Source organism: Mobula birostris, chromosome 3, assembly GCF_030028105.1.
Source record: "Mobula birostris isolate sMobBir1 chromosome 3, sMobBir1.hap1, whole genome shotgun sequence".
In the NCBI taxonomy this organism is placed as follows: Eukaryota; Metazoa; Chordata; class Chondrichthyes; order Myliobatiformes; family Myliobatidae; genus Mobula; species Mobula birostris.
This window is the reverse complement of record NC_092372.1, coordinates 162,325,713-162,349,481: the sequence shown is the minus strand read 5'-3', so window position 1 is coordinate 162,349,481 and position 23,769 is coordinate 162,325,713. Positions and strand designations below refer to the sequence as shown.

The 23,769-nt window shown below is 41.3% G+C and overlaps 1 protein-coding gene across 1 annotated transcript in view; it reads left to right on the top strand.

Annotated features, from left to right (window-relative positions):
* LOC140194750 (uncharacterized) overlaps positions 1-22,396 on the top strand; it is a 36,273-nt gene extending 13,877 nt beyond the window's left edge. Inside the window, exons 2-4 of the mRNA XM_072252011.1 lie at positions 12,658-12,737; positions 16,418-16,939; positions 20,195-22,396. Of these exons, the coding sequence (XP_072108112.1) occupies positions 12,658-12,737; positions 16,418-16,939; positions 20,195-20,254 (662 nt within the window). The 3' untranslated portion in view covers positions 20,255-22,396. The remainder of the gene's footprint in view (positions 1-12,657; positions 12,738-16,417; positions 16,940-20,194) is intronic.
* Positions 22,397-23,769: the final 1,373 nt, after the last annotated feature.

Below are 23,769 nucleotides of genomic sequence, written 5' to 3'. Positions count from 1 at the left end.
GACCCAGGCTGTAAAAGTAAGGGACAAGCTCTCCTCTACAATCACTCTGAGCACCGGTGCCCCACAAGGCTGTGTACTCAGCCCCCTGCTGTACTCACTGTGCACCTATGATTGTGTAGCCAAGTTTCCGTCAAACTCAATATATAAGTTTGCTGATGACACCATAATTGTAGGCCGTGTCTCGGGTAATGATGAGTTTGAGTACAGAGAGGAAATTAAGAACCTGGTGGCATGGTACGAAGACAATAACCTATCCCCCAACGTCAGCAAGACGAAGGAATTGGTTGTTGACTTCAGACGGAGTAGCGGACCGCACGAGCCAATTTACATCGGTGGTGCGCAAGTGGAACATGTCAAAAACTTTAAGTTCCTCGGGGTCAATATCACAAATGACCTGATTTGGTCCAACCAAGCAGAGTCCACTGCAAAGAAGACCCACCAGCGCCTTTACTTCCTGAGAAAGCTAAAGAAATTTGGCCTGTCCCCTAAAACCCTCACTAATTTTTATAGATGCACCGTAGAAAGCATTCTTCCAAGGGTGCATCACAACCTGGTATGAAAGTTGTCCTGTCCAAGACCAGAAGAAATTACAGAAGATCATGAACACAGCCCAGCACATCACACAAACCAATCTTCTGTCTCTGGACTCACTTTACACCACACGCTGTCGGAGCAGTGCTGCCAGGATAATCAAGGACATGACCCACCCAGCCAACACACTTTTCGTCCCTCTTCCCTCCGGGAGAAGGCTCAGGAGCTTGAAGACTCGTACGGCCAGATTTGGGCACAGCTTCTTTCCAATTGTGATAAGACTGCTGAAAGGATCCTGACCCGGATCTGAGCCGTGCCCTCCAAATATCCAGACCTGCATCTAGGTTTTTTTTGCACTACCTTACTTTTCCTTTTCTATTTTCTGTTTATGATTTATAATTTAAATTTTTAATATTTACTATCGATTTGTACTCCAGGGAGCGCGAAGCGTAGAGTCAAATATTGCTGTGATGATTGTATGCTCTAGTATCAATTGTTTGGCGATAATAAAGTAATGTTTTACTTACTTACAGGCTCTTGATTTTATTCTTTAATTACACCGTATGCAGCAAACAGATCTTGGAATTTCTGATTTCTGGATTTGTCAATTTATTTCCTTTTGTTCTGTTAATTTATTAGACACTAGTCAGGCTGCACTTGGAGTATTGTCAACAGTCTTGGGCCCCATATCTCAGAAAGGATGTATTGTCCTTGAAGAGAGTTCAGAGGACGTTCATGAGGGTGATTCCAGGAATGAAGGGGTTAACACAGGAGGAGTATTTGGCAGCTGTGGGCCTGTGCTCACTGGAATTTAGAAGAATGTGGGGGGTATCTCATTGAAACCTACCAAATGTTGAAAGGGCAAACAACAGGAATTCTGCAGATGCTGGAAATTCAAGCAACACACATAGAAGTTGCTGGTGAACGCAGCAGGCCAGGCAGCATCTCTAGGAAGAGGTACAGTCGACATTTCAGGCCAAGACCCTTCGTCAGGACTAACTGAAGGAAGCACTTTCTTCAACAAAAATGTTGAAAGGACTAGATAGGGTGGATGTGGAGAGGATGTTTCCTATGGTGGGGGTATCCAGAAATGGAGGGCACAGCCTCAAAATGGAGGGGCAATCTTTTAGAACAGAGGTAAGGAGGAATTTTTTTTTAGCCAGAGTAATGTGCGTGTATTTAAGGCAGAAGTTGATAGTTTTCTGATTGGTCAGGGCATCAAAGGATATGGCAAGAAGGTAGGTGTATGGGGTTGAGTGGGATCTGAGATCAGCCATGATGGAATGGCGGAGCAGACTCAATGGGCTGAATGGCCTAATTCTGCTCCTGTGTCTTATGGTCTTATAATTTCTTTTGTGGTTTTGAACTGAAGCTACCAGATTCCTCACTAGTTTGATTCTACTCTCGTTCATTCCATTCAGATTTCCATTTTGTCTTTGCAATGTTTCCTTATTATGACTGCCAATTCCAAATCTATCAGTAACAAGATACTTGCTCTATGAAAAAGCGTGGGCAGCCAGTGCCTGTTTGATTTACAGGATGCAAAATAAAATCATTGTTGTCAGCCTCCTTCTTAATCAAGAATCACTAAAATTCATCCAGCATGCTTGTTGTGTGCTATTGTCTGAAAAATTATTTGCAATAAGTTTTATTCAAGGTTGGGATACTAGCAAAAAAAATCAATTGTAAATTGACTATTTACAAAATTGGTAGCTAATCAAGTGCACTTGTGGAAACAGTTCTGAAGAAACTGTGGTAGTTGAGAAAGATTAGGGACTGTAAAGAAAGATACGAGGAAGTTTTATTACTTACTGATTACATCAAGTTAGGCATGAGGAACTGTATAGATTTATTTATTCTGTGATGGTTCCCAGAAACAAATAAGTGAAGTTTCACTTGTAAATGTACAAACACAGATGCACACAATTTAAAATAAGTAATGTAACAGATTTCCTGCAGGTCCTGGTGGAAAGGTCAAGGTGATCATGGCAATTTTACTGTTCATGGTCTGGCAGGGTAAAGCCGTAAAATCGACAGGAGATGTTACCAAATGGGAAGATGATGTTGGGTCTCACAGCTGGAAGAATATCAGATCTGATTTTTTTTTAAATGCCAAAAGTTCATAAGTTCTGAGGAGGAATATAAATAAGTGTAGATTGCAGTATATTAATGGCCAAGTTCCAGTACATTTGTGAATAATCCCTAGAAACCAAGCAGTGATCACACTGAATGTCCTTAGATTGCTATTCATTTTTGTTGTGCAAATGATAGCACGGTATCTCTTAACTACTGCAAGCTACTGGTGATTTATCTATACACAATGGTGTTTTATGCATATGCAATTTCATGACTCATGCTGGAGATGATAAACCTTATCCTGATTCTGTGAGCTACAAATTGACCTACACCAGTTAATCTCTGTAACACACAGGAAGAAGCAACTGACAAACATTGCCATTCTGAGAAGTGTAGGCTTGATTTTTATTCTTTATTGCAAATATGATTCAAGGTGCTATCAAAAAGCATCTGGAGTTTTGTAACTGTGGCTGGTCCGCGTTCTCCTGATGTACAAAAAAAAGACTGTAATCATGCTGTGCAAAATGAAACAATTACAGCTCTTCCTGCAATCTTTCTTCTTAATATTAGATTGTCCCCTGGTGTTGGCCTGCCTGATTCTGATGTTGGATCACATTAATACCAAACAATATTAACACATTGTGGTCTGGAAAGTACACAATAGCAAAATTTTTGTTTGCATTTACTTGAGATTGTTGCCGTATCTGACTATTCTGGACTAAGATTTTTTTTGAAGTTTTGCTACATGAACTTTCTAAGTGAGATAGTGAGATGAATATTAGTTTTGATGCACAAAGTGGCCTTTAAAGTTAGAGTAATTATGGAACAGGTCCTCGGCCCACCTCATCAATGCTGACCAAAGTGCCCTCCTAAGCCAGTCTCACCTACCAACTTTTAGCCTGTGTCCCTCTAAACATTTCCTATCCATGTACAGTATTGATTAAAATGTCCTTTAGATTTTATTATACCCTCACTGGCAGCTCAATCCATTTATATACCACCCACTGTGTGAAGAAGTTGCCCCTCAGGTCCCTTTTAAATCTCCTCATCATTACTTAATCCTATGTCTTTGTTTCTTTTCCCTGGGGGAGAAAAGATTGAGTGCATCCACCCTATCTATGCCCCTCCTGATTTCATACATCTTTCCTAAGATCATCCTCTGTCTCCTTTTGATCTCACCAAGGTATTGTTCAGCAGAGATGGGCTCTCTCAGATCCTTTCTAAGGTAGGCTGCCTGCCAGGATTACAGAGCACGATCAAATCCTTCCACAGGGGACGGCGCAGTACAACGGCAGTTCGTTGGAACCCTTTGACGCAAGCAGTTGGGTTAAGTGAAGCTGTGTTCTCGCCCCAATGCTCTTTGGTATTTTTTTTTGTCCTTCTTCCGAGGCACGCATTTGCCACTGCTACAGGGGATATCCACCTCCATGCTAGATCAGATGAGAGACTTTTTAACCTTGCACAGCTAAAATCCAAACCAAAGTGTGTGAGGCTATGACCAGAGACTTGCTGTTTGCGGATGATGCAGCAGCTGTAATTCTCTCACCACAGCACCTCCAGAGCTTGATGGATCGCTTCTCCCAGGCTTGCAAGGAATCGGTCTGACAATCAGTCTGAAAAAGACAAATGTTTTGGATCAAGATGTGGCGGCACCACCAGTGATTACCACTGATAATGACAAACTGTAGGTTGTACATCAGTTCACATACCTGGGGTCAATCATTGATGACCACCTTTCTTTGGAAGCAAAAATCAACAAGCACATTGGGAAGTCTGCAACAATCCTTGCCTGCCTCACCGCACGAGTCAGCGAGAGCTGCAAGCTCACAGTCAAAACAAAGATGGCAGTGTACCAAGCCAGCGTCACCAGCACGCTGCGGTACAGCAGTGAGACCTGGACAATATACACTAAGCGGGAGAGAAGGCTCATCAACTTCCATCTAAGGTGCTTGGGTTGTATCTTGGGCACCTCCTGCAGGGACAGTACCTAATGCTGAGGTTCTCTCTCATGTTGCCCTCCCTAGCGTGCACACCCTGCTCAGGCAGCATAGGCCATGTCTGCTGCATGCAAGATGGCCACATCCCCAAAGCTTTCTATGGCAGGGGTTCACAACTGGGGTCGTGGGACCCTTTGCTTAATTGCATTGGCCCACGGCATAAAAAAGGTTGGGGAGCGTCTGCTCTACAGTGAGCTGGCTTCAGGCAAGAGTACTGCTGGCTGCCCACAACTCTGCTACAAGGATGCCTGCAAGCTGGATGTGAAGGCACTGGACATCAGCATTGAGTCCTGGGAGGAACTTGCAGCTGGCTACGCCAGACGGAGAAGCACCCTGGACTCGGGCAAGGAAAAATTCCTGAAAGCGTCAGAGGGCAATTGGACCCATAGAAAAGAATGCTTCATCTCTAGCAGAGTTAGTACCATTTGTAGATGCAACTTTTACAACAGAGAATGCCACTCTTGCATTGGTCTCATCGGCCACAGGCGCCACTGCATCAACAATTTAGATAGCTAGGACGCATTTCAAATCCCAATTGAGTGTGAAGGGAAAAATCATGATCTCAGTCTTTTTATCAATTACATTCTACCTGCACATCTGGGAAATATATATATATTAAAAAAGGACTGATGTGGTCAGAGAAACCTTAATTCAAAGTGACAGGATTAGATCTTAGCCTAAAGGAAAATTTTAAGGTTTTGTTAATCTTTTAATAAAAAGCCTGTGCCTGAATTGAGATGCCTGTGGTTGAATGGAAATTGTTCCTTGACTCATCTGATACATTTGGTTGAACTGCTGGAACAGATCGCAGCTCTGCAGGCAACTCACTAGAGTGCAAACATAAATTTCAAGCCATCTGCCTCACTGGGAACAGAACATAAGACATATCAGCACAAGTTGGCTAATTGGCTCCCTTAGCCTGTCCCACCATTCAATAACATCAAAGGGTCTTATCTTGGCCTCAGTCCCATTTTCTCACTCTCTCCAAATACTCCTTGACTCCCTTATATTTTCTTTGCCAGTTTCTGCCTTGAAAGCATTTTATAACTCTGCCTCCTGCAGCTTTCTGGACCAGAGAATTAGAGGTTCACAACCCTCAGAGCAGAAATTCCTTGTCTTTAGTCGAATTGGATGATACTTTATTTTGAAAATATATACTTTTAAATACTGTATCACTTTTTGCAGAACTATCCTCTCAGCATCCATCCCAGTCAACCCGTGTATGTTTAAATAAAATGCTCCTTCATTCTTCTTCACCACGAGTTGAGGCTCAGTCTGCTCAACTATTTCTTTTCAAACATCACATGCTTTGTCCCAGAAGTCAATCTAGTGAACTTTCCCTGCTCTACCTTCACAGGAGTATATCCTTCATTAACTTTTGAAATTAGAACTATGCACGGTAGTCCAGGTGTGGGCTCTCAGGAACCAGTGATTCAAAGCTTCCCTACTATTATACTCGACACCACGTGTAATAAAGGGCAACATTCCACTAGCTGCCTTAACTTTCTGTACATGAATTATAATTTTTGTGTGGCTTGTGCATTCGGACCCCAATATATCTTTTTTTTGTGCTGCTCAATATGATAGTCTTGCTTCATTTAAATAAGGATTTGCTGCTTAATTCTTCTTTCTAAAGTGCTTAACTTCATCTTTCATATTATACACCATCTGCTAATTTCTTAGCCACTCAGTTAATTTGTCTGTTTTTCTGTGTAGGGGGGTTTGTCCAGATCACAACTTGCTAGACCTGTATTCTCAATAAATTTATAGTATATTTGTAGGCTGAGTAGGTGAAACCCTAGCAATGATCCCAGTAGTGCCCTTCTAGCTACTGTTGGTAATCCAAAACTGACACTGTATTTTCTATAAACTAGACACTCTTGTCAATTCCTTTATATCCCACAGGACTGTGCACTCTTAAATTGTACAGTAGTAGCCTTTCACATGGCACTTTGGAATACCTTTGGGAAACCCAAATGTATGACATCTTCTGGTTTCTGATTATTTATCTGCAAAGATCTACAGCAAATTTGTAAAATACTCTTTCCCTTTTGTAAAATCCTGCTTAATTCTCTTATGGTACCCTAAATTCCCTTCTGTAAATGAGTAATTTGTGAAGTGTAGGAATTCCCTGCCCATCAGAAAATAGGTCTCATTTTGTTTCTCTACTAGTGAGACCTTATTTTACTCTCAGACTACTGTGAACCCCATTCTTTTCCCATCCAGTATAAAATAGGTACAGGAAAACAAATGAAGCATTGGTTGTTTATCAGTCATCATAACATGGAACCATTTACTCATTCCAGATAATGTTAACCTATGCTGCCTTTTCTATTTATTGCTGCATTGATGAAGGTACTGTATGTTACCGTATTGTATTGTACTGTACCGTATTGTATTGTATACCGTATTGTACTGTATTGTATTATATACCGTATTGTACTGTATTGTATGGAAATGAGCTACTATTTACATGAAATGATCTTAAAGCAGCTTGAGAATTCTTGCATCTTCCTCAGATAATTGTTGGCATGTATTCTTTATTCTTCTTTAGATCACATATTACTCCAGAAAGGAAAGTGATTCCAGGAATGAGACGGTTACCATATGAGTAAAATCTGGCAGCTCTTGGGCTGTATTCCCTGGAGTTCAGGAGAATGAGGGGTGATCTCATGGAAACATTCCGAATGTTAAAAGGCCTGAACAGATTAGATATGGCAAAGTTATTTCCCATAGTAAGGGAGTCTAGGACAAGAGGGCACGACCTCAGGATTGAAGGACGTCCACTTAGAACAGAGGTGCAAAGAAACTACTTTTAGTCAGAGGATGGTAAATCTGTGAAATTTGCTACCACAAGTGGCTGTGGAGGCCAAGTCATTGGGTGCATTTAAGGCAGAGGTAGATAGGTTCTTGATTAGCCAGGGCATCAAGGGGTATGTGGAGAAGGCAGGGGAGTGGGGATGACTGGAAGAATTGGATCAGCCCATGATTGAATGGCGGAGCAGACTCGATGGGCCGAATGGCCTACTTCTCCTATATCTCATGGTTTTATGGTCTTACTCATTTTTAATGGGCTACTAAAGAATAGATGACTAGATAACCCAATTTTGATTTTACTAAAAGAAAAATATGCATCCACTCAGGAGCCCACCTGCCCTTTTCCCGATGTCAGGCGTGTACCAAATGATTTCATTTCTCATGCTGCGCTCACACACAACATGAGCTGAAACCTTCATTCAGTAACAGGACAAGGCAAGATCAACATGGATCCGTGAAAGGAAAATCTTGTTCGACAAATGGATCATAATGGTCCATTGCAGTTGAGAATGTGTGTCTGCAGTAACCCATAGGTACTCGGCAGTTATAGTCATTATCATCTGTGTGCTGCACAGCTTTTGCTATTTGAAGTCAGTAGATGCTGTCAGATGAAGAAGACTCAAATGCTGCAAACGTTCAAATTCAATTTCAGTTTATCGTCATTCAGCTGCACACGTGTATACGAAACAACATTCCTCCGGAACAAGCTGCACAGCACAGTAAATATAACTCACACATGGAACACATGAAGTAATATTACTGCAAATAAATTAACAAATAATAAGGTTTATATACGATACAAGTTTTAAAAAGTATAATGCTACTGGCACTTCAGACATGATGAAGACCGTATGATGAGATTCATATGTGGTGGCAGGGAGTTCAGTAGCCTTACAACCTGGGAGAAGAAACTGCTTCCCATCCTAACAGTTCTTGTCCTAATGCTAAGGTAATTCCTGCCTTATGGGAAGGGGGCAAAAGAGATTGTAGTACAGATAGGAGGGTTCATTGACAATGCTAAGGGCCCTGCCTATGCAGCGCTCTGGATAAATATCTCTGATGGGGTGTAACAGAAGCATGAGGGACAAGGTGATGGCAATGGCGGGATGTTTCTGATCGACACACCCAACGTCAAACCAGCATTAAGACAAGGGCCTGTACTTTCAAATAAGTGGATACCCACTGAACACAGATGAAGATTGATTTTTTTTTGCACACTTTTGTAAATCTGTAGAATGCTGTTGCACTGAGAACTGTCTGGCTGAATTATTGTTCAAGTTCATTGTCTCAGGGTATGAATACCATGAAAATTAGCTTTTGCAGCAGCAGCACAGTACATTACAAACTTGACAAATGTAAGTTAACAAACTTAGATTATCCATAACTGACATGCCATGACAAAATAAACATAACAGCATATTCTAGGATGATCATTTGGTCAAGAGATAGATTTATGGATCAGGCAGTAAAATGGACTAAAGCAAAAATCAGATCTGCTGTGACTTATTGAATGTCAGATAAGTTAAGGCCACTCCTGCTCCTGTTTCTTAATCATCTTAATGGAGGAAGCAGGTACTGGTTACATGGGATATAAGGGACTTCTTGTGAATCATATGGGTCATGTAAAATATGATATCTCAAGGAAAACCAGGTGAGACTGCACTCTGCAATTCTTATAACAACATACTACACCACTAATCATCTGAGAGAGCACAGGCGAGGCACAAATTCTTTCTTGTCCTGCAATACAATTCCACCTGTATTGAATATAGTGTAAATTGCTTGAACAAAATCTATTTCCTTCCTTGGCACCTTTGTTAAATGACTATGGCTTCGGCCCAAAATAAACTTTCTTTGTATCAGCTTCACTCTGCTGATCTAAACATTGGTAGAGATCTTGAGGCTTTAGACAGCTGCTCGGCGTCAATTGATACTGGCCAACCTTAGAGCCACGGGTGTTGAGAGTAATGCATGTCACAACATGTTGATCATATTGGCATACAGAGGGTAGAGAGAGAGAGAGAGAGAGCTCAAGCCAGTAAAGTTCACAATAATTCATGTACGAGAACTTCCTCATGAGACTCTGACTAAGGTTCGTTTAAGTGATTGTAATAATGGTGAGTTGCTAAATTCATAATAACCTCCCTCTCCTGAGTGGCTTTTCTCCATTTCCTCCGAGCATGAATGAGGGGTGAAGAAGGATATTAAACTGTGTATAATTCTTAAATATGAGAAAGTCATATTTAAGAATTATACACTGCAGATGCTGGAAATCACCAGGTTGGAGACTACCCAGATGGAATATAAGGTGTTGCTCCTCCACACTGAGGTTGGCCTTGTCTTGGGAGAAGAGGAGGCCATGGACTGACACGTTGAAATGAGAATGAGAATCCAAATTAAATGCTTGGTCACGGGGAAGTTCTGCTTTTGATGGATGGAGCAATGGTGCTTGACGAAGCAGTCCCCCAATGTATGACGGATCTCACCGGTGTAGAGGAGGCCACATTGGAAGCACAAGACACAATAGGCAACCCCAACAGCTTCACATGTGAAGAGTTGTCTCACCTGGAAGGATTATTGGAGGTGAGGGAGGAGGTGAATGAGCAGGTGTAGCACTACTTGGGCCACTTGCAGGGAAAAGTGCCAGGAGGGAGATTCTTGAGGAAGGACGAATGGATAAGGGGGTTGCGGAGGGAGAGATCCTTGTAGAATGCGGTGGGAAGGTGTATGTGGGAGAGGAAGTAAAGATATGTTTAGTGGTAGGATCCCTTTGGAGATGGTGGAGATTGTGGAGGATGATATCTTGGATATAGAGGCTCATGGGGTCATAGGTAAGGATAAGAGAAATTCTATCACTGTTAAGGTGGCAGGAAGATGGGGTGAGTGCGGATGTTTGGAAAATGGAGGAGATGCAGCTGAGGGCAGCATCAACAATGGAAGGAGGGAAACACCATTCTTTGAAGGAGGACACCTTTGATGTCCTGGAATGGAAAGCTGCATCTTGTGAACCAATGTGGCAGAGGTGAAGGAACTGAGGAAAAAGGAATAGCATTTTTACAGGAGATAGTGAGAAAAGGTATAGTCAGGATAACCATGGGAATCAGTAGGTTTATAAAATATGTCAGTTGACAGTTTGTCTTCAGAGATTTTTATAATTCGACCTTGGAGAGTGTGGGGTGGGGCATGTAAATTGGAGTGAGGTTTGTGTTGACATGGGAGGTGGCAGTTTGCATGAGGGTGCAGATTTGTAATAAACATAGAAATCTACAACACATTACAGGCCCTTCAGCCCACAATGTTGTGCCGACCATGTAACCTACTCTAGAAACTGCCTAGAATTGTCCTACCCCATAACCCACTATTTTTCTAAGCTCCATGTACCTATCTTAAGAGTCTCTTAAAAGACCCTACTGTATCCGCCTCTTATTCCCACTATTTCTAGGTTTTGAGACTGCATGTTAGTTTATGTTTGTGGAAGAGAACAGTACTTATAGTCTTCGAAGCATCTTGTGAGATTATGATATTTCTTGCAGTGTTTCTCCATACTGCAGGGATTCTTCCTCTTGGTGATGTTCATTCAAAACACTCCCTGCCACGCTTCTCCATTTGTAGTCCTGGCACATCTTCGAGAGTCATTCAGCCTCACTGCTTCCCAGCAAATAAGACTTCTATCCTACCTTGCATTTCAATTATTAGTACTTCTGTATTTCTTTAGTACATCTGGAAGCTGTCTCGCTCCGTTGTAGCAGCCACAGTGTGTTGCTGTCCAGCTGTCCTAGAGAGTGTGTATTTAAGGGCTGATCCCTCTCGGTGAACGCTGTGTGGCCAAGGGCGGGCAGAAGCACTAAGCTGAAGCAGTCCTGCCTGGGGAACTATATAGGTACTATTTTGACATATTCTGGGTGTAATCTGTACACACATTATTTTAAATGGACTTTTTAAAGCAATTTCTGAATGTTTAGTGAAGGCTCCAATTTGGCTGTGGTACATGTTTTGGGAAAAACTAAAATAGGTGAAATTCAATTCCTAGCTATAAAGCATTCTATCCAGTTGCAATTATCAGAACCACAATAAAATCTCTTAACTGGTGAAGGATAAGTGTGAAAAATTCCCTTTAAACAATGTAATGAATCCTTGTAGTTTGGCTGAGTGCATAGTTGAAATGTGAGATTATTACTGGTACAGCAAAAACACACTAATAATAAAGGTTAAATTCTTATATTCTATAGGCCCAGGACAACCAAGATGATCTCCCTTCAGTGTTAAGCCTCCAAGTGATCTGTAAACTCTGCATCAGAGGATGCTGCTCACTCTAAAAACATTTCTAGTTTCTCTGATAGTGTCGTAAAATGATGCTCGTAATATGAAGTGAAATGAGATTCTTTCTGATCCAACTTCTAGGCTTTAATATAGTGGGAAAAGAAGACACCTTGACCAATCCCAGGAGGTCTGTCAGACTTGGCTGTTAGCATTCCAGCTCATTTGTGTACCCTCATTGAATCAACATGTTATGATAGCCCCACGTCTTCTCTGACAATATCTTCAGGATCGTTGTAATGGCAGACTCCACTCCAAGTTGAAAAAGTTTTGATTGAAAAATGCATTGAACACTTCTGAAGAAAGGCATATAAGTAAATATGTTATTATAAATGCTTTAGCCAAGTCCTTTTCAGAGACCTGGACTAGCCACAAGCAGGCATCTGGGCACTGGAAAATTACCACCCACATCATCTCTACAAAATCTTCAATCCTCTTTCAGTGTCCTCTCCCAGGTTCACATCCCTAGCATTGAGATCCTGGTTATCTTTGGCCAGCTACAGTGGACAACTTTGTTGTTCACATGTCTAATGTCAGACTTCTGAAGCAGAACTTCTTTTCCAAAATGTAATGTATGTGGAAGAAGAGAGATTCAATTGTGTTCTTTGCTGCTTAAAGAAATGCAACAATTCCACTAGTTCAATTGGAATCTCTGACACAATTGAAAAGCAGCATACAGTGCAGTATTGGGAACCTTGAGGCCATGCATCAGAAGTACAATGAAGACCTGTGTAAGAAGCAGTAGGAATACACCACATAACAAAGTGCCTATCTATTAGCCACCTCCTGACCCACCCCTGCAGGAAAATAATGTGCCTTCCATATGGATCTCATTAGCCATCTAAAACTTGGCTGGATATTGCAGCAGTATTATAGAAGTAATGTTAAAATGTATTTACATTTTGGTTCTGCTGTTTAGGTGTTCATGCTACAACAAGCACTGGATGTTTTGGGAACTCTGCTCCCCAGTATGGTCTGAACCCACCACCTTACTCTGAGGTACTTTGTTAAAGATTTATCTCTACTCTGTTTTTGGATAAGGTTTTAGCTTTGATTGAAAATTTGGTATGTTTATTGGGGGAAAAATCTCCCTATTCAATGCAAGATACAAATTAAAACGTGTTGCAATCTTAAAGACAAAATAGTAGATATATTATTTTTACTCAATCTCATTTTAAAAAAAAATCATTTCACATTTAATTCAAAATATAGTGTGATTAATTCTTTTGATTTTATGTTTTAATTTAGAATCACAAATTTTTTTACAAAGTATTCAAAATATTTTTGTTTGAAGTAAAGTGATATAAGCACAAAGTTAAGGCGAAACAGCATCAATTATGAATTTTGGGTTCTAGGTTCCTCCAGACCCTTCCCTAATATAGTCACACATGCAGAACATTTGTAGATTAAACATTGTTGTATCAATTCTGTGTATAACATTAATTTAGTAGACATCTGGCAAATGCACGTAGACAATCAAAGCAGAGTTAATTTAGTGAGGGCAATGACTCTGAGCAACATTTCAATAATGAGCATCCAGATTAGTGATTATTTTATATATTACAGAAACTCCAATAAATATTTTAATAGTTCCACTTGTCATCCTTGTGACTATTGGAAGTCATTCAAAAACATTCTAAAATCTTCGATTGTGGAGTCATGGGGCATTAGTTGATCCTCTGGCCCACTGAGTCTGCAACAACTTTCAAACATCTTTCTCCCAGACCTATTTTCATTCTCCCCATGTAACCATCTTTTCAGCTGTCCTCACTATCTGCTGCAGGGTCTTGCGATCCGAGAAGGTGCAATTTCTGAACCAGGCAGTGATGCAGCTGCTCAGCATGCTCTCAATACAACCTCTGTAGAATATGGTGAGGATGGGGGGGGGTAGGAGATGGACTTTTCTCAGCCTTTGCAGAAAGTTGAGACGCTGCTGGGCTTTCTTTGCTATGGAGCTGGTGCTGAGGGACCAGGTGAGATTCTCTGCCAGGTGAGCACCAAGAAATTTGGTGCTCTTAACAATCTCTATGGAGGAGTCATCGATGTTCAGTGGAGAGTGGTCACTCCATGTCCTCCTGAAGTCAACAACCATGTCTTTTGTTTTGTTCGCATTCAGAGACAGGTTGTTGGCTCTGCACCAGTCCGTTAGCCGCTGCACCTCCTCTCTGTATGCTGACTCATCATTCTTGCTGATGAGACCCACAACGGTCGTGTCATCGGAGAACTTAATGATGTGGTTCGAGCTGTGTGTTGCAGCACAGTCGTGGGTCAGCGGAGTGAACAACAGTGGACTGAGCCCACAGCCCTGGGGGGCCCCCATGCTCATTGTGATGGTGTTAGAGATGCTGCTCTCGATCCGGACTGACTGAGGTCTCCCAGTCAGGAAGTCTAGGATCCAGTTGCAGAGGGAGGTGTTCAGGCTCAGTAGACTCAGCTTTCCAATCAGTTTCTGAGGAATGATTGTGTTGAATGCTGAACTGAATTCTATGAACAGCATTCGAATGTACGTGTCTTTTTGTCCAGGTGGGTTAAGGCCAGGTGGAGGGTGATGGCAATGGCATCGTCTGTTGAATAGTTGGGACTGTACACGAACTGCAGGGGATCCAGCAGGGTCTTTATGTGCCTCATGCCGAGCCTCTCGAAACACTTCATGATGGTGGATGTGAGTGCGACGGGACAGTAGTTGTTGAGGCAGGACACTGAAGACTTCTTTGGCACGGGGACGATGGTGGTGGCCTTGAAGCATGCAGGAATGACGGCGCTGCTCAGGGAGATGTTGAAGGTGTCAGTGAGAATCTCTGCTAGCTGGTCTGCACATCCTCTAAGCACTCTGCCAGGAATATTGTCTGGCCCAGCAGCCTTCCGTGGGTTGACCCTGCACAGGGTTCTCTTCACATCAGCCATGGTAAGACACAGCACCTGGTAATTTGGAGGAGGGGTGGTCTTCCAGGCCATCATATCATTTTCCTCCTCAAAGTGAGCATAGAAGTTGTTCAGCGCATCTGGAAGGGAGGCATCACCCACATAGGTGATGTTGTCCTGTAGTTGGTGATGTCCTGAATGCCCTTCCACATGCACCGTGTGTCACCGCTGTCCTGGAAGTGACTGTGGATTCGCTGGGCATGTGCACGCTCTGCATCTCTGATGGCCCGGGACAGTTTGACCCTCGCTGTTGTTAGGGCTGCCTTGTCCCCTGCTCTGAAGGCAGAGTCACGGGTCCTCGGCAGCGCACGCAACTCCGCGGTCATCCATGGCTTCTGGTTAGTGTGTGTAGTGATGGTCTTGGCCACAGTGATGTCATTGATGCACTTGCTGATGTAACTAGTCACTGATGCCGTGTACTCCTCTAAGTTGGTAGAGCCGCCATCAGTTGCAGCCTCCCTGAACATGTGCCAGTCAGTGTGCGAAAAGCAGTCTTCAAGAGCAAAGATGGCTCCTGCTGGCCAGGTTTTCACCTGCTTCTGAACTGATCTTGAGCACCTGACGAGCAGTCTGTATGCTGGGATTAGCATAACAAGAGGTGTGGTCTGAGTAACTGAGGTTTTTCCTTATTGTGCAAGACATCTGCAAGCTGCTAGTGACCTAATGCCATTCCAATTGACTGCCCTGTTTTCTATTTTCTCTTGGCCTTGGCACAGGCAAAATTTTAAATCTTTGATGCAGTTGGTTTGATTATTTTGATAAAATTGGAAGGTAAATTTCGGCCTTTCTGTTTTATACCTGGTTGAGAGCGCTAAAGAATTTAAGTTCAAAAGCCTAAACTGATTTCGATATTGAACAACCATTGAAATCAATTTAGGCTTTTGAGCTTTTTTTTCCAAACTTCATAGCTTTGGAACCTTTTTTTTAAGTCAACTTTAACATTGTGTTTCTGCAGAGGAGCGATAGTTGTACTAGATAGCTCTATTCCTTCACTGACTCCCTACGTGATCCTCCTCCAGTTTTCAATCCATAATCTGCTCATTCAGTGGGGCTGCAAAAGAAATGCAGTAGTAAGATGGGCCTGTGATGGAATAACAGTTGGCTTGTATAAAATGCCATATTTACTTTACCCCTGAATTTTGGGCTTTTCCAGAGCACTTAAAAGAAGTTTGACGTGTGCAGATTAGTGGAACTAGGGGAAACAACAGATTGGCTTGTGCTGGATGGCCAAAGGCCCTGTTTCTGTGCTACAGTGCTCCGACTCTGAGATTCATTCATTAAATGCTGCACTGTTCTTAACTTAGTCTTGAAGCTAATTTTGTTTCCATGCAGTGCAAAACTAACTTTACACAGCAAGTAGCAAGTGTGGCACAGTGGCATGACTAGTAGAGCTGTTGTTTCACCTCTCCACCATCTCAGTTCAAGCGTGGTATATGAATCTTGCTTGTTCTCCCTGTGTCCACGTGGCTCTCCCCTAAGTTCTCCAGTGTTCTCTCAAACCCCAAAAGCATGTGGGTGAAATGGTGATGGACGATAAATTAGCCCTAGTGTATAGGTGAGAAGTTGAGGGTGGTGGTTTGGTTAATGAGAATGTGGGGAGAATAAAATTAGTTCAGGCATTAAAAACTGTTTTACAACATGGTTGTTTTGTGTTCAGTGTGAACATGGTGGCTGAGGGGTCTTTTTCTGTGTTGTATCTCTCAATGACTCAGATTACAATAATTAAAAATGGTTAATCACTCTGATTTATTTTTCAGGCTGCTCCCCCTTATCCCACTAAACCCCAGTGTGATGGAATGAATGCTGCTCTTGGATATCAGACCAACTACCCACCATACCCACAAGGGCCATCATGCGTGCCACAAGGGCCATTATGCATGCCACGTACGCCACACCTGCCATATCCAAACACATCTCAGCTTCCTTGTGTCTCTCCCCAGTATGGTAACTGCCAGAGTCTTCCTCCCGCTCGATCAATGGCCTGTACCATCCAAAATGTTGCAGTTCCTCCTCCAATCCTGCCTCCCTGTGTTAACCAGCAGTCCATTATGTCATCATACATGGTCACCCAGCAAAGTCCTTTAACACCATATAAGGCCAACCGACAGCTTTCCTCAACATTAATGGTGCAATCTGGCAGTGGTGTAACAGTGAGTAATATTGCCAATTGTTACCCAGCCAGTACCCAACAACCTTCAAAAAGCCTAACCAAAGAAATTGCATCTGCTGTCTTGACTAAAGTTATAGAGCATGCAACCAAACCAAAACCAAAATATAAGGTAGCTATATTTCTTTTTGATACCTTGCATTATTCAACAGGTATTTCCTAATTTGATTCCTTTGTTCAAAAGGAATTGATCAGTTTTTTTTTGAAGTTGATAACCTTTTACTTGTCCATGTTCACATTCATGAGGACTAAATTTGGTTTCTAACTCATGAAAAGACCCTTAATGTCTTCCTTTAGTATTTAAAAGTTCCAAGTAAATATATTATCAAATTACATATGTCACCATATAGATCCCTGAGATTCATTTTCTTATGGGCATACTCAATAAATGCATAATAGAATCAATGAAAGGCTGCACCCTTGGGTGTTCAAACAGTGCACAAAAGATGCAAACTGTGCAAATATAAAACGAAAGAATACCGTCATAATAAATTATTAGGGTGAGGGCCCCTGACCATAGATGCTGCTTTCCTGCAACAACACTACATGTGGATGTGCTCAGTGGTGGGGAGGGTTTTACCTGTAACCGGCTGGGCATATTCGCTACTCTGTAGGATTTGCCATTCAAGGGCATTGCTGTTTCCATAGCAGGCTCTGATGACTCTCCACTACACATCAATTAGAAGTTTGTCAAGGTTTCAGATGTCATGCCGAATCTTTGCAAACTCCTAAGGAAGTTGAGGCACTGCTGTGCTTTCTTCATAATTGCCCATGCATGCAGGGCCTAGGACAGGTTCTCCAAAATGATAAAGCCAAGGAAATTAAAGTTGCTCACCCTGTCAACCTCTGATCCTCTGAGGACAATCTGAGGATCCTCTAATTCCTAAGCTCTGGAACCTGGGCCTTAGTACTCAGATCTGCAGCTGGATCTTCAACTTCCTCACAGACAGGACTCAGGCTGTAAAAATAGGGGACAAGCTCTCCTCTACAATCACTCTGAGCACGGGTGCCCCACAAGGCTGTGTACTCAGCCCCCTGCTGTACTCACTGTGCACCTATGATTGTGTAGCCAAGTTTCCATCAAACTCAATATATAAATTTGCTGATGACACCACAATTGTAGGCTGTATCTCGGGTAATGATGAGTTTGAGTACAGAGAGGAAATTAAGAACCTGGTGGCATGGTGAGAAGACAATAACCTATCCCTCAACGTCAGCAAGACGAAGGAATTGGTTGTTGACTTCAGAAGGAATAGCGGACCGCACGACCCCATTTACATCGGTGGTGCGCAAGTGGAACAGGTCAAAAACTTTAAGTTCCTTGGGGTCAATATCACAAATGACCTGACTTGGTCCAACCAAGCAGATTCCACTGCCAAGAAGGCCCACCAGCGCCTTTACTTCGTGAGAAAGCTAAAGAAATTTGGCCTGTCCCCTAAAATCCTCACTAATTTTTATAGATGCACCGTAGAAAGCATTCTTCCAGGGTGCATCACAACCTGGTATGGAAGTTGTCCTGTCCAAGACCGGAAGAAGCTGCAGAAGATCGTGAACACAGCCCAGTACATCACACAAACCAATCTTCCGTCCTTGGACTCACTTTACACCGCACGCTGTCGGAGCAGTGCTGCCAGGATAATCAAGGACACAACCCACCCAGCCAACACACTTTTCATCCCTCTTCCCTTCAGGAGAAGGCTCAGGAGCTTGAAGACTCATACGGCCAGATTTGGGAACAGCTTCCTTCCAACTGTGATAAGACTGCTGAATGGATCCCGACCCGGGTCTGGGCCGTACCCTCCAAACATCCAGACCTGCCTCTCGTTTTTTTTTGCACTATCTTATTTTCCCTTTTCTGTTTTCTATTTATGATTTATAATTTAACTTTTTAATATTTACTATCGATTTGTACTCCGGGGAGCACGAAGCACAGAATCAAATATAGCTGTGATGATTGTGCGCTCTGGTATCAATTGTTTGGTGACAATAAAGTGAAGTAAAGGTTCATGGACCTCTGGTTTCCTCCTCCTAAAGTCAATAATGACATTGAGTAAGAGGTTGTTGTTATGGACCATGTAGCCAGATTTTCAATCTCCTCCCTATATGCTGATTCGTCACCATCTTTGGCCTACAACAGTGGTGTCATCAGCAAACTTGAATTTATAGCATATTCCTTTAATATAAATGACCTTCAATACAGAAAATAGTGTTGTGGAGATAGAAATTGAATCAAATAGTATACTTTGAAAATGGTCATAATGGAGATGTAATTCCTCCAATTGTCCAATTCCTTGTTCTGGAGCGCAAGGTCAACAATGTTGTGAACTGGGAAGTTGTGGAAGCCGGAATCTGAGAATTAAAGAGCTCATGATTGGGTGAGGGCCTGGATTAATGATTGTGTGGCTTTAGTTACAGAGATGAAAAGTATGCCGGTCATCATGAAATTTAGAATGTGGTCTTTGACTTCTGCTCTGACTATATTACCAAGTGTTTGTCCCAGGCAAGTGGCAAACGAATTGAAGGAAATTTGATGGAAATGTGAGAGAGAATAAGTTTTAGGGCTATCCAGGAAAGTGTTTAATGGTATTGCTCAGTCAGGAGCCAGCATGAACCAAATGGCTTCCTTCACTGTCACAATAATTAGGTCATTAGTGGAGCAGAAGACTGTATAGTCAGTAATTAGTGACTTAGTTTGGAAGCTAAAATTTTACATGTGCTGAGAATCAGATCTTGGAAGTTGAAAGACTGGCCAGCATTGGTGATAGAATAGTCACACATAAGGGTAGCAAATTTTTGGATGAGGCTGAACTGCAATCTTTCAGTATTGGAAACGAGTGATAAACAGGGTCAGGAGCATAATTTGTGAACAGCTTAACTGTGTCAGTGCTGAAATTACAGGAGAATCCAAAGCAAGTGTCCAGTGTTCATCACTGCACTGGTGGAATCTGACAGCCTATCTGCAGGTGATGTCACAAGGCCAAGATGTAGGCGGATAAGAAAAGAATACCCAGGAGAAATCCGTGGAAAGATCTGTGTATTTCTGCACAGAGGAGCTATGATTGGATGGGCAATAAAGACGCCTAGCTTAAAGTGCCTTAGTTGATTCAGTGATAGAACTTGTAAGTCTGAGAATTGTAATTGAAGTCCCAATACACAGCAGAAGTCCCTGACACTTCTCATTTGCCATTTGAGAGGTTGACATCTCGTTTTGTTGGCTGAGAAAAATTCTTGAACCAAAAGATATTATATGGATAAATATTAACTTATGATTTCTTGTACATTATATGTGGGTAAATATTAACTTGTGATTTCTTGTACATTGTTATCACAATCTATGATATTAATCTATATTTCTATCATATTTCAGGGTAATCAACTGCCTGTAATCATTGTAACCGGAGGAGGCAGTACAATCATACACAAGTAGATGAAAATGGAATTTGCCATACTATGTAAATATACAGTGACCCTACAAAGAATGTTACATGCTATTACAATATATCACAGCCTTCACTTTTAACTACCTCACCACCTACCCTTGATGTTCAATAGCGTTATCATGACCGGGTCTCTCTCTATTAATAACTTGGGAATTTCTGGTGATCTTCACGCAACTAGACCAGCCAGATATACCATGACTAGAGCAGCAGGTATCTTGCAGTAATGGAGAATCTACAACATCAAAGTTTTAAAATGCAGTATTTTCTTCAAATTGTACCTAAAGGATACTGTATGATAAGAATGTTAATCTTGAATATGCAGGATTAGTGATGGTATTATTTTGTTGTGTCACACAAGCTGTGAAACATGTATCTTTAAATTGTAGAGCATAAATTATTATAAAAGAAATAATCTATAAAGATACCACTGAGTCTTTAGTACCTGTATAGCATGGCCTGATGTACAGCAAGCAAGCAAAATTCAGAAGTCCCAGGTGATGACCGGTTCCAATAAATGATAGTCTGACCCTCTGTCCTTGACATTCAGTAGCACTACCATCACTGAGTACCCATCAAAAATATTCGGTGGGTTCTTCATGGACCAGACATTCAACTGGAACAGCAACGTAAATCCTATGATTACAAGAACAGGTCAGAAGCTGGGTATCCTGTGATGTGTGACTCCTCTCCTGACATCCCAAGCCCTTTCCATCATCAATAAGGCAAAGTCAGGAGTGGCATAGAAAATTCTCCACTTGCCTGGATGAATGCAGCACCAACAACTCTCACAAAGCTTGAAACCATCCAGGGCAAAATAGCCTGGTGCTTGGCACCCATCATCTGTGTAATTTCTACACAGTCTGTGCACAATTCAGTGTCAACGAAACAAATTAAAAATGCTCTGTATTTACTCGCACCTCCCAAATGTATAACCTACATCATGACAGAAAATTAGGTATATATGACCATAAAAATGCATAAGTTTCCCTTCCAGTTTTATACCATGCTGACTTGGGGGATATCGCCATTTTTACATGGCTGTGGGATCCAAAATCCGGAAACACTCTTTTCAACAGTAATGTGGAGTATGTTCAGCAAAAGAACTGCATTGTTTAAGAATGCAACTCACAGTCACCATCTCAAGGGAATTAAGAATAGTCAATAAATAAGGATAGCCAGTGATGTTCGGATCCCAAATATATACATATTTCTCCCAGCACCACTTACCCCATTTCCTGATGAAAGCAGAGCTATATTCAACCAGTCTGGAAATACAGAAGCAGGAGATGTATTTTTTTTTAAACTTCAGAATGTGCAATGCCTGGTCAGCTAAGCACAAGGCCTTTTGACCCAAGAACAAACGAAGATTCAGTGGGGATCCAATGATCAAATCAGCCACCATTCCCATTTAGAGCATCTTGTGGGATCTTAGAATTCCTCAGCAAATATTGGTTAAAGTAAATAATAATTGAAATATTTAATGGTAAAAATTCTTCTAAGCAAAATATTCCATCATTACACTGGGTAGGGAGTGATAGCCTTGGATGTCTGTTATGAAAAGAGAAATATATTGCACACTTCAATTGGTAATATTTAAAACTATCACCTTAAAGAACACTTATTCTATGATTTTAAAAATCTCAGTATATTGAACTTCTGGGGGAAAAATGTATAAACAAAGTTGGAATGCTGAACCATATTCACTGAAATATGCAAATGATATAAACGATTTATTAACATAGTTTTAGTCTATAGGCCTCTCAAATTAGTGTGATAAGGAAGTTTTGGGGATAATTAAGAGTACAGAGGAAGTGTTTTAATCACAGGAACTCAGTTCAACAATGATAAAATAAATTACAGTAACAATTATTAGTTTTAAAATTTATCTTATGAATATTCAGTAAAAGAATTACTGCATTTTATGGGGAGAGATTGTGGGAATAAATTGAAGGATCAACATTTATACTTTAGAATGGTCAATTCATAGCCCAATGTTACTTTGTAATGGGGAGGATTACGTTAAGCTCTGTTTGTTAATAGATGACCTTTTATTAACATCTGATTGTGTAAGATTTGGGCTAATTGTAGTTTAAAGTCATTTAATGTGACCATAAATGTGCTATATTGTACTGAGTGATTCTGTATTAAGAAAAGGTAAAGATTTGGTGTATATTTTTATTAATGGTCAGTGTTTCTAAAATATTTATGATGATATTCCATCCATCTCTATTATCTTTCCATTCTTTGTAACAAGCTCAGTCTTCTGATTTCTTTGGGTCATGATTTTTTCCTTTCCTTAAGCAACATTGCTTTCTCTACCTCCCTTACTATGCCTCTCCCTCCCATCTCCCTCCTGTCACCTCCAGTTTCCAAGGCTTCCTGGACCAGCAGATGAGTGTTACAGGTGCTCCCAAACAGATGGTGTAACTTCATCCTAGAACAAAGCCTGTGGGCATTGATCCACAAATGAAGGTTCTGAGTTTAGGAACCTATTTAGCAGGGACATTTTATGTTGTTGGTACGTCTGGCAATATCTTCCTCATCTTGCTTCAACAAGAGCTTCCTCTCACCTTCCTTCAAATGAGAGAAGTACAAAATAGTTTTTTTAAAAACCTCTAGCATGCAGCTTTTACAATTGTCCTCATTATACTTTAAAGATACAAATGTTTAAGATGTGTAAAAGCAATAGAAGCAGTTTATCTCCAAATGAAGAATTTCTATCTTAATTCTTGTTGACAGACTTCAAAGTTCTATTGGAATTTGTTTTTGCAAATCTTCCTGTTTACCTGAACCACTACAACTGACACGTGTGGTTACATCTCAATTTGATACTGGCTTCAGGTCAGTATTGTAGGAACCTTTTCAACTAATGCAGTAAGATTTTTGTTAGCTTTTAAGCTACAAATTAAAGCCATTGACGTGGCCCACAGAATTTTAAAATGGGATTTTCTGCTGAGTCTCTGAAGCTTTAGTTTACTTCAGTCAATAGATCACTTTCAATGTTAAGATCAGAATCATATGTTTTAAATAGTTTCCAAATTGCCCAAAGGGACAATAGAATTGAAGAGGCTGCAAACAGGTGTTGGATTTTTTTTATGAACCACATTGGGGCAACAGTGGTCTTCCAGATCCTATAAAAAGCTGTCATAAATTCCACCCATCACAAATAATTCCTGTTAGGTAGTTCCCTAGGGTAAAAGATGACATACTGTACTTCTGCTCTGCATTTGTGGCCTCGGAGATGACGCACGTGGTCCTTGTGAGAACTGCAGACATTTGAGGCAGATGCAACAAGGAAGCAGATACATGTTCACACCAAGTCATTGCTGACTATCAACTATTCATTTACATTAATACATTATTAATTCTTTTTTTTTCAATTTCTCTACACATTAGCACCATCTCCTCTCAGATTCCTCCACTCACCTACACACCAAGGACAATTCACAGTGGTTAATTAGCCTACTGGCCTGCATATTCTTTGGTACATGGGAGGAAAGAC